General features: G+C 37.8%; 1 protein-coding gene across 5 annotated transcripts in view; it reads left to right on the top strand.

Annotated features, from left to right (window-relative positions):
* ralgapa2 (Ral GTPase activating protein catalytic subunit alpha 2) overlaps positions 1–9,559 on the top strand; it is a 205,701-nt gene extending 196,142 nt beyond the window's left edge. For 4 of the 5 annotated variants that reach the window (XM_008109089.3, XM_062977917.1, XM_062977916.1 and 1 more), the window contains one exon: positions 6,219–9,559. In XM_008109089.3, coding sequence (XP_008107296.1) covers positions 6,219–6,373 — 155 coding nt within the window. In that variant the 3' untranslated portion in view covers positions 6,374–9,559. The remainder of the gene's footprint in view (positions 1–6,218) is intronic. The other variant, XM_062977918.1, reaches the window with a different exon arrangement.
* The last annotated feature ends 7,012 nt before the right edge of the window (positions 9,560–16,571 follow it).

Raw genomic sequence — 16,571 nt, 5'->3', positions numbered from 1 at the left:
AGAGGCCAATCAGATCAAATGAACATTGAGATGAGATTCTTGTTCTCTGGGGTTGAGATAATATTAGATGTGATGAGATCTTTGGTTACAGTCAGATCCATCAGACTCCCATTAACCACATCTGTATGTAATTTGGGGTATGAATTACTACCTTACCAATATGCTGATTCATAGGCTTGGCTTTTACTGTTCCCTTCCCACCATTTTCCCCTACAGTTACTTTTAATGTTTGCTATCCAAGATGTTATCTTTTATTTGTTCTACTCCAGATCTTACTGAACAGTCTGAACTTAAATCTTTTCCATTGGCTGAAAGAGGCTATCAGCTCATTGCCATCCTAAACATGGGAAAGGATCATTGGCACCCTTTGTTTGCATGCTTGGTATTTTGTGTGTAATGAAACTGGAACCAGTTGCAGTCGGAAAAAATATCCATAGGAAGATTACACATTTGGACCCTTCTCATGACACATTGTGATGGGGAGACATCCACACACACACATAAGAAATGTTGAACATCTCTGAAAATCATGGTAGCAAAATCCTGCAATAAAATTACAGCACTCCAGTATATTGCTGGTAGATGCCATAAAGGTTTAGTTCTATTGTAACTGATAGATAGAAAGGATAATTTGGATATACTTCTCACAACAATTAAGAGATACAACAATGCAAGCAAAACTTCACCACACTAGCTTTGAGTCCACCCCACTTAGATAAGTGCTGGCCTGCTTACTGCCTCCTACTTGAATTGGTCTCATCTTTAGCTGGGCAGTCTGAATCCAGCACTCGATAGAATGGGCTCTGCTTAACACCTTTCTTAACTAAGTGAGCAACCTAGGATGCTTTATTGTGATACATTGGGAAAATATCAGCACCACCAATCAGTAACATTTTTCAGTTACAAATTGAAAGCTATATCAGGACCAAAGTATGGAAAGTTGGTGCTTTTGAATGTTTTGCCCTACCATGTCCTGTTAGAATGAAAAACATTAGCTTTTCTTGGAAGATATCTGAAGAAATGACCTGGAATGGGCAGCATGGTGCCCTCCTGCAAGGATCAGACAACGTGGCCAGTAATCAAGGAATTATAGAACAAACAAAAACATTCAGGGAGTTTCCTATACAACATAAAAAAACAATGCATTAAATCAAATGGGAAATACATAAACTAGGGATATAATTTGTGGGCCAGTTGGATGTGGTTCATTTGGCTGACAAATATGTGGAAATTGATGTGAGGAAAAAGCCCTTTAGGAACCAGTACGAATAAGGTTGTCGGGATAGGAGCAGGCCATCTTGAATACAAAAATGCTATCCTAGTGATTGCTGTGTAGTTATTTGGTTCATAGTTTTCACCAAGACGTGAAAGCATGGATTGATTCGTGTGATAGTTGCTTGCATTGTTAAATGCAATAAATTGCTGCTAATGTACCTTGTTTTCTAGTTGGAACGCCATAATGGCAGACCATTTTCCCAGTAATTTTCTATTGGGTCATCCCACACTCCCTCCTGGTGAACTGGCACAACAACAAAAGCAGATGGTATATGCTTTCACACAAATCATTCCATTTATTTATTTATTTATTTATTTATTTGCTATATTTATACCCCGCTCTTCTCACCCCGAAAGGGACTCAGAATTAATGGCATTCTGACAAAACAAACAGGTATGTATATAGAAATAATAAAATTCCCAGTACAGGCACAACATTTTTCATATTTTAAATAGTTTAACAAAATCAAGTAACTCAGTGGTAAAATAGTTTTTATTCACCAACAGTATCCACCAGAGTTGTATTCTGTTGATAAAATTCCTTTTCCAGAAAAAAAATTGTATGCAGACTTTGGTACATTATGAAATTATATTATATTATAGTGTTTCAAAAGACGGGCAACTGGGTTTGAAACTTCTATACTACAAGATTGCTGATGAAATGGTATTTGCATTTGCAGGAATCTTCTGAGACACACCAGCAACACCTGTGCTTGATTGCAGCATGCATTTTCTGTTCCTTGGAGCATTGGATATAATTGTGTTTGAGAACTAACTATGAGAGTTGCATGCTCACTTTCCTGCATGTACACATACATACACTCTCTAATTCTTAGGCTTTTGATTTAGTGAGAAGAAATGAGGTTTAGACTGCAGTCCTAAACAAGCATTAGTTTCAGCCCCACTGAATACAGTGTGGTATACTTCTGAGTAAGGTGTAGGGCTGTACCGCAGATTTTGAATGCATGTCTTAGTAAGTCCCTTTGAAGGCTGACTGACTGAGAAGTAATTTGGTATCCTTTAAATCAGTGGTTCTCAACCTGTGGATCTCCAAGTGTTTTGGCCTACAACTCCCAGAAATCCCAGCTAGTTTACCAGGTGTTAAGCATTTCTGGGAGTTGAAAGCCAAAACATCTGACGACCCACAGGTTGAGAACCACTGCTTCAAATAAACATTGCCTCATCTGTTTAGGCAATCAGTGTGCTACATGAAATTCTGCAACAAAATTGTGAGGGTCAAATATGATGAAGAGAAATTATTTTTAAAATGTTTATGTAGAGTACATGGTACAACTGTCATTTTAAAACATTTGGAGGATTGAAATCAGTTTCCAGCTATCTCACACAAGGTTCAAGAATGACTTGCATCCAAAATTTCAAACTGTTTCTTACTTTGTTTCTCTACACAACGGAGTGATCAGTTAGTATAAAGAGATAGAGTTTCAGGTAAAAAGATAATATGAAGTAACAGCTATCTTGGCTATCATACAAATTAAAGCCATGATTTAATTATTTTCAGAGAAGATGGGAAGCACAGCTCTTTCAGAACAGTTGTAGGAAACTAAACATGGTTGGTACATTTCCTCAAATTTCATCTTCCTGAAGGGTCTATTACAAGATAATGTACTAGAATCTAGCATTAACTTATTCCTGTTCAACTGAACACAGATACTTTTCATCTTACAGACATAAAAAGTAATACAGTAGAGTCTCACTTATCCAACACTCGCTTATCTAACATTCTGTATTATCCAACGCATTTTTGTAGTCAATGTTTTCAATACGTGGTGATATTTTGGTGCTAAATTCGTAAATACAGTCATTACTACATAGCATTACTATGTATTGAACTACTTTTTGTCAAATTTGTTGTATAACATGATGTTTTGGTGCTTAATTTGTAAAATCATAACCTTATTTAATGTTTAATAGGCTTTTCCTTAATCTCTCCTTATTATCCAACATATTCACTTATCCAATGTTCTGCCGGCCCGTTTATATTGGATAAGCGAGACTCTACTGTATATACATACCTAAGCTTTTTCACAGGTAATTTCACTGGTAATATATCCTCTGTTGCATGGTTATGAGTCTCTTCTACACTTTGAGTCTTATTCAAGAGAGAAAAAGCAGCCAATAATAATCATTAGTTCTTCCAGAATTGCATCATGGGGCAACAGCTAAAGTTTCCTCCTCCTGAATTTTCTGCAAATTAGCTTGGCATAATATTCAGTATTGTTGCATTATCTGGACTTGGGTGCAGTTTTGTTATGATGCAGCAGTATCTTAAAACAGCATAATTGGTGTTTTTATTCCATGTGCCCAAGTCACAGAAACAGATACTACTTAAACCAGTAGGAAGCCCCTCACAATATCTGTCCGCAACCAGATGCAGACAAGGCAATTTATAGAGAAGCTCTCTTTCCCACTTTATCTCAACTGATTGAAAATGAGCTAAACCAAAGAGGGAAAAGTGATGTAAGTTACAGTGAAGTCCTTATGGAAAGGCTCCAGTACAACATCACACCCTAATTCTGGGAATTGTTTGGAAGGATCTCCAATCCAAGAACAACACTAATTTCAATTTGCATTTATTAAACTAGTTCTTAACCATCTTTTAAGGAGTAAAAGATCTCACAAGGCAGTGTGTGTGTGACTCCTGACACCTCCATAGCCCCCACCCAATAACAAAACTATAAAATCATCCTTTCCATTGACTCATGAGAGAATTTCAGCAACCTATCAACCCAACCCCTTTCCAGAAGCCAGAGCTATGGGACTTGGCCAACTATGCAGAGACTTGTTATAGAAAGTAGGAATCATAATTAGCCAAGAAGATTAAAGCCTCAGCCTTAAATTTCACTTTCTGTGAAGTTGTGGCTATTTTGCTAAGCTAGCTACATATATGTCACTAGAACCCACAGTTGCCATCAGTGGTATCAGGGGAGGGAGATTCTAGTCTAGAGATAGTTCACAATGTTTGCCCAGCATTTGATGATTTCAGTATCTCAGTGAGCCATAACAGAGAGAACTTTCATATCCTCATTCATCTCCAGTCCAATAATTTTCTGTGTAGTCACACTGAAATGCAAACAATCAGATATGAAGTGACACATTACATATAAATCTGAATCACAGTCCTGTTGCCTTATTAAGATATTTATTTTGTATGAGCATTTAAAAAAAATTAAAGCATCCAGGCATGCAACTGTACTCTGAAGAATGCTCCCGAAATACTATATATATGATGTTTCTGAATGTCTTGTTTCAATTTAATAATACGCCTGGTATTTTGGCAGCACTTATCCACCCTTCACCCTTGCATATAAACAACACAAATATCAGCTTTATATTTGTTACATTCAGTACACACTACCATTAACCAGACCAGTCTTTCTTATTCTCCTCTGGACCTACAAATGAAAATGACTATGGTGGCAGTAAACAAAGTCTTTTTCTGCTAAACAGAATGTCAGAATAATCTTACGACATACAGTGGGCCCATGATATGACATACAGTTCCAGGACCCACCACAGATATGAAAAAAACATGGATAAGCACACAGCAGTGTGAATGTTCACACTTCAGTGTGTCCACATGCCATTTACTAATGTAGGCCAGAACAATCTTACAGATTTGGAGGGACCACTGTAGTATATTCAGACAAAATTCTTGTACCAGAAGAGAAGCTAGAAAGAGGGTTTCAGGGATGATCTTTAAGACTATGGGTGGGAAACCAAATGCCAAGGGCCATTTGGATATGTATATCATTTGTGGGCCATACCTTTCTTTCTTTAAAATAATTATGCAATTATATAGTATTATTAATTATATAATTATATATTATATTTAAGCATTAAATAAAAGTTCCAACACAGGCAATTGCCTCTGTGCACATAGTTACTGGCTTCAGCAAAGCTGGCAAAAACCAGAGATGAAGAAGCAGAACACGCCTATACGAGGAGAGAAACCTGGAAGCATCTTGGGTCTGAATAGTAAGGGTAGTCCACAGAAGAATCAGCATTGCAACTCGGAGGAGCAACAGGAACCGGGTTAAGCGGGCATCCTCGTGCCAAAGCAAACCAAATGATTTCATGAGCCTTATATAGCCCAAGTGCTGGACATTTTCTACCTCTGTATCATGACCTGCTGGGAAATTCATGCCAAAATAACACCAGGCAGAAACTGCCCAAATTGTAGGGTAAATGCCTGAGATGCAAAGGCATATTAATTAGAACTCTGTTATCCACTGGGATAGAGGAGAAGGGACTAAGGAGGGAAAGGTGTAGTTCAAAATAGCAACTTGCCTCCCACTTCCTGCAGTACTGCCAATTCAACAGTTCACGCCCCTGTGCCGATCCTGCAACCACAACAAATGAGGCAAAAAGAATCCATGCAAATCACGGCCATGGATCCTATAGAGCAACAGCAGTCCTCCTGCTATTTTGCTTTGATTGGTGTTCTAAATCTGCATTGTGGATTTGAAACATATCCATGTTTGTTTCATCAACTTCTGAGTTTTTTTTCTTCAACTGAGATTCAGTTTTGTAAGGATTGTTAAAAGCACCAGATCTAAGTCAGTACTTGGTTAGCATTTGGGTGGGAGATGAAAGGCAGACCAAATGGTCTTGGGGGCCACATGTGGCCCTCATGTTGGACGTTCCCTGCCCATTTAAGATGGATGGAAATTGCATTCTTCATCATTGGTTATGATGGCCTAGGGATGATTGGAGTTGTAGTCCAGCACTGTCTGGAGAGTTACATGATTCCCATCCCTTTATAAGACAAACTGGTCACTTATAAGTCTTCTATGCTTCTGCTTATACCCCGTAGACTTGCCTAAAGATGTGGGATTTCATATTGCTTTATACTGACAATCATATAGCGGTATATGTTTGATATTTTCTAACCGATTGTGTTCTAACATGATTTTTATTTTTAGGCAGTCTTACTACGAGTCTGAGTGCTGATCTAACTGCCCCTGTAGGGGCAGAGTCAGCGGAGCAGATGCCAGCAACACTCGCAGGTGCCACAAAAAACAAGCTCTCTGGGAAGTTGCGCCGATCTGCCAGTGCTCTCAGCAAATCTTCAAGCTAAAGCACATTCAAAACTGAAGACAATTCAAAGAACCATATCCTTTCAAATCTTCCCTTACATTTCATCAGCTACAACAAAGGTGGAACTGGTCACTTTTGAGGACTGCAAAAAGAATACGTTTCCTATAAAATCATAACTGAATCAGTTTCAGATTTCAAATATTCAAGTTGATCACTTGGATTATGCAAAAGCCTTTCATTTTGCTATTATTGCTGCCGGAGCAACAATCCATGAGTTGATTTTTCAAGCTGACTATTTAACTGTGGTAAATTTTCTTGTTTCATTGTAGCTGCAATCGCACATTGCTGGAAGAGGATGCAAAGCAATAATCAAACCAAGCTAATGTCTTGAGTGTGGCATTCATAATGTCATTATCATTTATAATTTCATATAGTAGGTGGGTGCCTCTTTCATAATCGAGGGCCTGAATTTGGCCAAAGTGAAGCACTTTAGAGTTTTACTGATGCCAGTGAGGAGAGGAGCACATTAGTAATTCTCTCCTATTGAAATCAATTGGACTTTAACATGTTTCAGTTTGGCTGGATTGTTTCCAGACTTAAAATATAGGTGGATGGTTCATTGATTATGCTTTTCAATATCTCCTCTCATATTCACTTTCCATTATTTATTCACAAAGTTCTTTCTTGTGTGCATAAATACAAATGCTTAATAACTCTTTTGAGCCACTTATGTAGGAATAGCTTTGTTAGCTGAATAAAGCAGCAAAAATGAGGTTTCAGGTGCTTAGTTAAAATATTATTTTTTACACAAGACATACATTTACTATACTATTTCAGTCTTGCTTAGAGTTCCTATTTTACAATGTCCTTGGTTGGTAAAATTGGACCAAAATAATGTATCCTTATTGAATGAGTAGCCATAGAATGGTTACTTAGTTGACTATATGAAAAGGTGGTTCAATGTAATGTTTATCACAATAAATGCAGAACACCTACACACAAATATATAAATATAATGGTGGTTCACACACAGCCCAGGAATCTTATATATGTTGTAGGGCACAGAAGCTATATTTAGTATCGTGTAGTTTTGCTCTCCCCCTCCACCCCCACACACCAATTCCTTCAGTGTGATCCAAGAAAGCACTTATACTGTCTTATACTGTTAGGCAATGGGACTGTCTTAATTGTTTCTTTATTTGTTTATGGTATAGTGAAGTAGAGCACATAAGCCTGTAACATGCGAATTACATACTAATGTGAACTACATGCTAATGTGAATTCACTTTGTTTGCAACGTGAATGAGCAGTCTGAAACTACGTGGCGGCAGTATTGCAGTGTCACTCCTTTTCCACATCTGCAGCAACAAATTAAAAAGGCCTAGTTTAGCTTAGTTCTTGTATATTCCGCTCAGGTTAGATGTTGCCATGCATAGTTAGATGTTGATTGCTTTAAACCTAGCTAAAGTAGACCCACTGAATCAGTGAGGAGTTGGTAAATCAACACTTGCATAAGTTCCATTAATGTAATGGGTCAATTCAAGTTGGAACTAGCAACTATTTAGATTTAATTGTATGACCATAAATTTAATTCACTGTACTCACTTTACTGCAGATAGTACTCCTAGTTGATATAGCTAATAGTTCATCTTTTTTTCTTTTATTGCTATGGAGGAAAAATGTAGAAATTACTATCACTCAATCTAGACAGGCCAATGGGACACATTTTAAAGCACGAACAATTCAACTAAATGCATCTTGGAATATTTAAGAAACTGGGTTGCTGTGAGTTTTCTGGGCTGTACAGCCATGTTCCAGAAGCATTCCTTCCTGATGTTTCGCTCACATCTATGGCAGGCAACCTTTGAGGCTGCCTGCCATAGATGTGGGCAAAATGTCAGGAAAGAATGCTTCTGGAACATGGCCGTACAGCCCAGAAAACTCACAGCAACTCAGTGATTCTGGCCATAAAAGCCTTCAACGACAAGGAACTGTTATGTTACTGTTCAGATAGAAGGCTGGATCCAGAATCAGAATAGGCCCAACAGGGAAATAAGCCACACATGATCAATTTAGTTCCAATGTTTTCAGCAAGACTTCTCTAAGCATAGCTAAGTCTGGCTCTAATCCATATGCTGTTTTTAAATATTCTGCATAACCATTCCGTAATGAAGGGTTTAGGAAGAACACTGCATGTTTAAACACCAAAGGAAGTCAATTAAACTGAAACCATTTTTTCAAACCTGTAATGCACACTGAACTTTGCAATAAAGTCAACACCATTTAGGAGGAACATTGTTCAGAACAGATGGCGTGGGTATGTTGAAGCCCTGTTCAAAATCCACATCTGTGGTGCCACTTGTAACTAGAACAGTTTTGCCCAATCCCAAATGCATATTGTTACTGCTGAATGCAATTAAGGTGTTGTCATTATTTAGTTGAAAAGTCAACTGCTCCTGAATAACTATGATGAAGATGTTGTCCTCCTCTCTGAACTTCTAATTATGTTAGAACTCTGGGATATGTTAAGTGGATTGGGAGATTAATTTACCTGGGAAATGAAGGAGTGTGGTTTGCATCCAGTTCCTTTGATTTTTCTTTCATTGCTTAAATTGAAAATGTTTTTTGTATCTGATGTAGAATGTGTTGATTTGTTTTGCAGCCAAATCCAGTTTTTAACTGTAATCTGTATTGTTTAAATGTATATCTTTATCTGAAGAGATTGTTTTCTATACAAATCAAACTGTATGCCCAAGTGGTAGTAATTTTGGATTTGTTTTTAACTTAAATTCTGTGAATATATTGATACAGTGTCTAAATATTTTCATGTCTGCTATTATTTATTCTTAGTAAACACTGTTTGAAAGCTGTTTATGGCATTATTTGCTAATACCTAATACATGAAGTGAATACTAATTTTTAAACCACATGGAACCAGAATGAAGTATCTATTTGAAGACCAAGAAATATACCACTTAAGGCACATTAGATAAACTTATTTTGTTATTGTGAAATGTATATACTTCCACCAAAATGAGGAAGCATTGTTATAACACTTCAGACTGTCACTGATCCCCTGATTTGCTTACTGCTGCTTTCTGATCATACTTATACAATGAATTGGGAAAGTAAGCAATAATATGTATGTATACAATAACTTGCAAGAGTCTGGCTGAGTTGATGATGAATAAAGTCTGTCATTTATGCAAAACAGCTCAAAAGTAAATTCTCTTGTAATGATTTTTTTTGTTGAATAGCACTAAGTACAAGAACCCTAAGGAATACCATGGGCCAATAGTCAATGCACTGAGATTGAAAGACTCCATCAAGCAGGCAGAGCATGTCCTTCTCCCCCCCCCCCCCAGCACAGTGGTTCCCAACCTGTGGTCCTCAAGAATTAAAATATGATCCACGGCCTCACCTTTATGACACCATTGCAACAGGAGCGACTGGTCTCACGAAACCCTTGCCGAGGCAACGGGGACGTCGAGAAGGGAGAGGCTGACTATCCACGAAAGGCATGACAACAAACCTCCTGACTGCTGCTTCTCCTCCTCCCTCCCCTTGAGCGGAGCCATTCCATGTGGCGCCTGGAAGTGGGGGCGCCTTAGTGTCTTCATTTTTAGGCCTGTTCCTGGGGTTATTTGAGGTGCTGATTCAGAAAATTGCATTTGATAGACCACATCAGCTCTAAATTTAATACAGTGTTCCCTCACTACTTCGCAGTTCACTTTTCAAGGATTCGCTGTTTTGCAGTTTTTTGATAAACTCTAAAAGACTATTATAAATAATAAAAAAATTACAATTTACAGCCTAAGGAAGGGAGGAAGGAGAAGCTGAAGGGAGAGAAAAGGAGCCCAAGTGGCAACGGGAGGAGAAGGAGGTGATTTATCAACACACGGTTGATAAAGACTTAAAATAGTGTATAACTACTAAAATAATGTATAAATATTAAAATTAATATAGTGTCCCTACTTCTCAGATTTTCACTTATTGCGGGTGGTCCTGGAACGTAACCCCAGCGATAAGTGAGGGAACACTGTAAATATGGTTTTCTGTGGGTGAGCAGATGGCTACTTCTGGATAGCATATGTTCTGTATCAGAAACTAGAGCTGATGTAACCTATTCAATGCAATTTTCTGAATTGGCACTCCAGATAACCTAACCAAATGTAATGTTGACCAAAAACTGATCCGTAACTCTTTTGGTACTAATGTTGTAGAGTGGTCCCTGGTCAAAGTGGTTCCTTGTCACAGTGGTCCCTGGTCAAGTGGTCCCTCTAGCAGGAGTCTTGGCATGGGAGGGACCCCTCCTACTATTTGTTGGTTCTGGTATGGAAACAAAGGTGAGAAGCAATTACATCAATTAAGAAGCAGCTGTTCTTGACTTAGAGAGGGGGTTAGAAACTAGGTTGTGCTCAAAGATGGAATTCACACTCCTTTTCCTTCCCTTCAGAGCCCAGACTAGTCATAGCATCCTTTGGATTGCCTCCTTCTTTCTCTTCCTACTGGGAAGCAGGAGCAGCACGAGTCCCCTTTGGGGTTATACAGATGGTGTGTGGGAGGTTTTGGAAGTCATCTGTATACCATCCAAAACAAAACGACACACAGAAGCCACATTTTATCTGCCTATAAGTCACTAACAGCATGCCACCCAGTATAGAAGTCTCTGAGTGTTATATTTCTACCTTGCTTCACCAGGAGGGATGGCAGGCACCATAAAACACTGCCTTCAAGTCCTATTTTAAACAAGTTATCCAGAAGAGACGACTGTTAATTGTACTGGAAGGGATAAAAGAAAACCGGAATAAGTTTGTGTCTCATAACCATGTCTGGCAGTCAAATTACAATGGATCTACATATTGCAGGTCACTGAGAAATCTCCAGAGTAGAGAAACATATTCCACTTCTTCACGTCTCCAAATTTATCATGCATCATGGTGACCAAGTCTATGAGTCATAACCAAGTCTGACGGCAAATTACAACAAAGCCTGTCCAATATAATATGGTTCAAAGAGAGTTTGTTGTTTTAAAAAAAACAGAAGCCCTTTTAGGCACAATGTAATCCTACCTTGTGAGGATCATTCAGCACTACAGCTATTCAGTCAGTCTAGCATTTGCCATTTTTGTGAGAAATAACAAAGATCAAGTACACATATGGTATGCCCCACATCCTGAGTCTGTTATTAATGCAAACGTTCATTCCATGATTTAATCAGTTACATATATGTTAGATTGCTGCTGCTGGATGCCTTCAAGTAATTGTAACATAGCATCCTTAAGGTTCTTATAGCAACACCAGAGGCACTCCAAGTGGCCAGCTACTGGACAAAGGACATTTAGTATGCCAAGTTTTAAAAAAAACTTTGTGTTTTCAAATACATTACAACTTGTACCATCGGTTTGCTTTTGACACGATAAAAAAAATCCACTGGATCACTGAGTATTCTTGGCAAAATTTGTTCATGGGGGGTTTGCCATCGTCTACAGCAGGCATGGGCAAACTTTAGCCCTCCAGGTGTTTTGGATTTCAACTCCCAGAAATTCCAGCCAGCTTACCAGCTATTAGGAATTGTGGGGGTTTAAGTCCAAAACACCCGTAGGGCCAAAGCTTGCTCATGCCTAGTCTACAGCCTGCCTGCACAACCTGTGGCCTTCCAGGTGTTTGGGACTGAAACTCACAGAAGGCCTAGCCAGCTTGTCCAATGGTCAGGAATTTTGGGAGCTGAGGTCCAAAACACCTGAAGGGTTAGAGGTTGCACAGACTCAGTCTACAGGAACAAAAATAGAGTTGTAGTATTCCTGTTTTAGACTTTTTCTGGCTACAATAAAGGGTTTTTAGTGACCAGTACAAGAAGCACAAAGTATTGTGTCCTGTCACCTCCCCATGATTACAATTTGCTTATACTGACTTTAATGTCTCTGCAAAATCAACAATGATCATTACACAATGCAGCAAAATTTGAATACAATTTCTGTTCCTGGTTTGAAAGTGTTATTTTCTTTTTAATTGTGTGGTACTTACTTTGAAAGTAGTTGTTATACTGCAGAAACTTCATTTTTGTGGTTGTGGCTGCCACAAACTGTTGAATTGTTTGAGCCACAATAAGATATTCCTTGAAAAACTATACCAAAATGTGCTACAGGATGTCCTCCAGAAACAAAGTTTGTGCAGTTTAATAAACTTTTTCCATGTTTTTATGATAGAACCAATTAGGAAATTGCATTTATAACCCAGGAACAAAAATCCCATTACAAAAGGTTATCAAACAGTGTTTTTTTTATCATGTCAGAAGCGAACATACTGCAAGTAGCTTTTGGTGTGAGAGAATCTGCTGTCTACAATGACGTTGCCCAGGTAATGCCCTGCTGGGAGGCTTCTCTCATGTCCCTGCATGGGAAGCTAGGGCTGACAGACAGGAGCTCACCCCATCTCACGGATTTGAACTGCCAATCTTTAGATTAGCAGTTCAGCCAGCACAAGGGTTTAACCCATTACGCCAACTTGTCCCCAGGTTAATACATCCAATCAATCATTATGTATTCTGTTTAGTTAGGATAATGGGATTTGAGTTTAAATACAAAGTGTGTGGATATGACATCCAGTTTTAAGATGTCCTTTAATGTTTCCCTAACTTCAGAGCAGCCATTGCTGTTGGGTTGCAATTCCCATTATCCCCTGTCCGCATGGTGAATAATCAAAAGTGATGGGAGTTGTTGTTCAAGAACATTTGGGGACCTAAATTGAGTAAAAACTTAAGAGTACCAAATATAGCTGTTCCGTTGTATCCACAGATTCTCTGTCCATGGATTCAATGGCTGATGTTGTCCTCGATGAATACGAGTTTGCTTTAGAATACCTCTTTCATACCAACTGTAAATCACCTCTAATCTTTCTGAGCCTCACTGTAATATTGCTGAAACTGGGTTTTAAATTAAAACTCTAGGAACAGCTAGCTCTTCAAATTCTGCCTGGAAGCAAATTAATAGCTACTGGAAAATCTAAGCTTTCACCTGATATAGAGTTTGGTTTACAAGACGTCTTGTGTCTTGCAAATATTGAAAGAATTCTTTCTCGTGGTCACAATGTGTCTGTGAAACTGGACCCTATGCCACCTTAATTTATTTAATTTAAATTCAGCACAAGTTTGGTTTAAATTGTGTTACATGATGCCTGTGAACTGGGGGGTTGCTTTTCTCATATAATTCTAATAGCAAAGCAGCATGAAATAGGATTTTCCCTTGACTTCTCTCTTCCCTTTCTCTCTCTCATAAATAAGAAATGGCTTTAATTTGAACAGGGAAATTTGGGGAAAACTTTTTTTAATGTTTGGAATTGTTTAATAATTCAATTGATTTCATAAATTCAACAATATAATACAAGCAATGTAGTAAAACAATATAATAAAATCCCAAGGAAATGATATCTATATATGCCTGTCTTATTCATGTGGTTATATAGAAATATCCAAATCTATCACACAGTAGCTTAATATATCTCAATATAGTTGAGATTTTTAGATTGAAATCTCAGATTCTGCTCATGCATAAACACCAAAAAATTAGAAATGGTGTGGAAAATATCATTTTATGGCGGTGTCCTGCATTAACCACATAGGATAGTGAGTATGAGATTAGAGAAGCGTAGGCTGGTATCTTTTAATAGTAAAATAGACTAAGGTATTAGTAGAAAATGCAGAATGAAAAATCATAAGAACAGATATTATAGTGAGAAGAAAATAAGAGGAATTATCTGATGTGTTTCTGATTATTGTATGTACTAATTTCATTGTATAATCATATGCATATCTATTCAGAAATAAATCTGAATAGAACCTACCCTCATTATAATATAAACGTTCTTTATAGCCTTCGTCTAATCCTGTTATCTGTGCTGCAGATAGGAACACTTTAGTGGAACAACAAAGATGCTACTCCTTGTATAATTAAATGCTTGGAAAAGCAAATATAAGAGCACACTTTATGTTGCTCACACAAAGAAGGCAAAGGATTTGCTACATCTTGTTGCCTTCAATTAATTTCTGACTTACAATGACCCTAAACCAGTAGTTGTCCCCAGATGTTTTGGCCTACAAGTCTCAGAAATTCCAGCCAGTTTACCAGCTGTTAGAATTTCTGGGAAATGAAGGCCAAAACATCTGGGAACCCATAGGTTGAGAACCACTGCCCTAAAGTGAACCTATCACAAGGTTTTCTGGGGCTGAGTGTGTGCAATTCAGCCAAGAAATCCAAGTGGATTTCAACAGCCAACTGGGAAACAAAACTCTGGTCCCCAGAGTTATAGCCCAGTGTGCAAAGCTCCACACCACATTGGCACAGATATATATGTCTCATTACATCTTAGCCATGATATATATTTGCAATAGAAGTTAACAGATTCTCCCCTTGCTAGTGAAGCTTCCATAGTCTTCATCCTTCTATGCCTATGATGACTCATTAACAGGACATCTCCTTCTTTCCCACAGGTAAATGTACACAGGATTGCTGCCTAAATAACTCAGTAGTGGCCACTTCAGTGCTTCTGTTATGATATGGTGCCAATAACACACACATGCTGTCACCAGAAAAGTGTTCTCTCCGACGTAGACGATTTCCAAGACAAGGATGAAGTTTCAAGCTGATTTTAAAAATTCAGATTAATACATTTTCTTCACAGGAGACCTTCCTGTATTGTCCCAACATCCTCAGAAATTTATTTTATTTAAACCTGGGAGAGGGTCCTATGAGAGATGTCGCTCTCTCTCCTTTATAACAGACCTTTGTCAGACCTCCTTTGTGAGAAAAGTGTTAGGGCTAAGAGCAACCATTCTGTCAATTATTTTCAATGTAATCGTAGCCATGCAATTACCGGTACATTTTTGGAATGACAACTTTGACTTTTCAAGTTCGATCTCCAGAAATCCCTTTTGGGGGGCTGAAAAGAAGCAGGCTCTTGCAGGGTTTGTGCTGGGTTTGCTTTGTAAATGGAAACTAGATACAAACTCTTGAAAACCACCTTTGGAATTGGTTGGAAAAAAAGATAATAATTTCCCTCATTGGTGCTTTTATGGGCACTTCAAAGTGCAGCTGCAGATTGTGATTCAGGACAGGGTCGCATGCGTGTGATTGTCACTTGGCACTTAATAAATTACACTTGAACTTGTAAACAGACTCCTTGGAGAAAGATTTTGGAAATGATGGGAATTTTTTCTCAGTGATACTGAAGGGACAGGTCTATCAGAAAAGGTTAGCAGGTGTGTTACTAGGAAATAACTCAGCGTAAAACTGTGCCTAATATTATTTTACTTTCAATGAACTTCATGCTAGATTACAATAAAGGAGAATCAATCCAAGCTGGCACAAAAATAATCCTGGCTGTCCATGGAAAATGCCAACCAAGGAACACTCACCTCAATGAGTACAAGCCATTCTGCTACTTATGCAGCTTCCCTGCTTTCCATCTCAGGGAGGCTGTGTTGTGCCCAAAATGTGTGCCTATTTTATTTGTTTCCAATCATTACCAGAAAGTATGGGTGGGGAGATGTGATTTAACTAAAAGCAATTCAATTTGCCCTTCATTTCAGACCTCAGGTAAAGCATTCGGATGATCTCAACAATTTTGATTTGGCAGGCTAAAACCCTTTTATTCGGCTTTTAAAGTAGAAGGGGTGTCAGGTGATGCTGTAGTTTTAGTGCTGAATAAGTTTTTCATCTGTTTTTATGGATTTTAACTGTGAACATTTTAATACCATTTTTATTTAATTCTGTTTTAATGTTTGTATATTAGTAGATTTTAACTTGTATTGAAATGCTTTTAATGTGAGATGCTCTTTTGTGAAGAGAAAAGGTGAGGTTTAAAAAAACATAACTACAAAAACAATAATAGTAATAATATAATAATATAATAATATATATAATAATAATGTTGTATGCACCACCTATTATCATATACCCACCTATATTATTCTTTTTTATTCTTCTTCTTATTATTATTAATGTTTTATACCCCATCTATTATAATATCCCCACCAATAATAATAATAATAATAATAATAATAATAATAATAATAATAATACACAGTAGACAAAATACACGCTTTTAAAATGCCTTCCAACCTCCCAATTCCCTTGACTACTAAAACCCGAGTATGTGTGTGTCTATACCTACAGTACAGATTTGGTATCCTTTATCCTTTATCCAAAATGCTTGGGATCAGAATGTATGTTGGAATATCTG

Source organism: Anolis carolinensis, chromosome 4, assembly GCF_035594765.1.
Source record: "Anolis carolinensis isolate JA03-04 chromosome 4, rAnoCar3.1.pri, whole genome shotgun sequence".
Classification (NCBI taxonomy): domain Eukaryota; kingdom Metazoa; phylum Chordata; class Lepidosauria; order Squamata; family Dactyloidae; genus Anolis; species Anolis carolinensis.
This window is presented reverse-complemented; position numbering and strand designations above follow the sequence as displayed.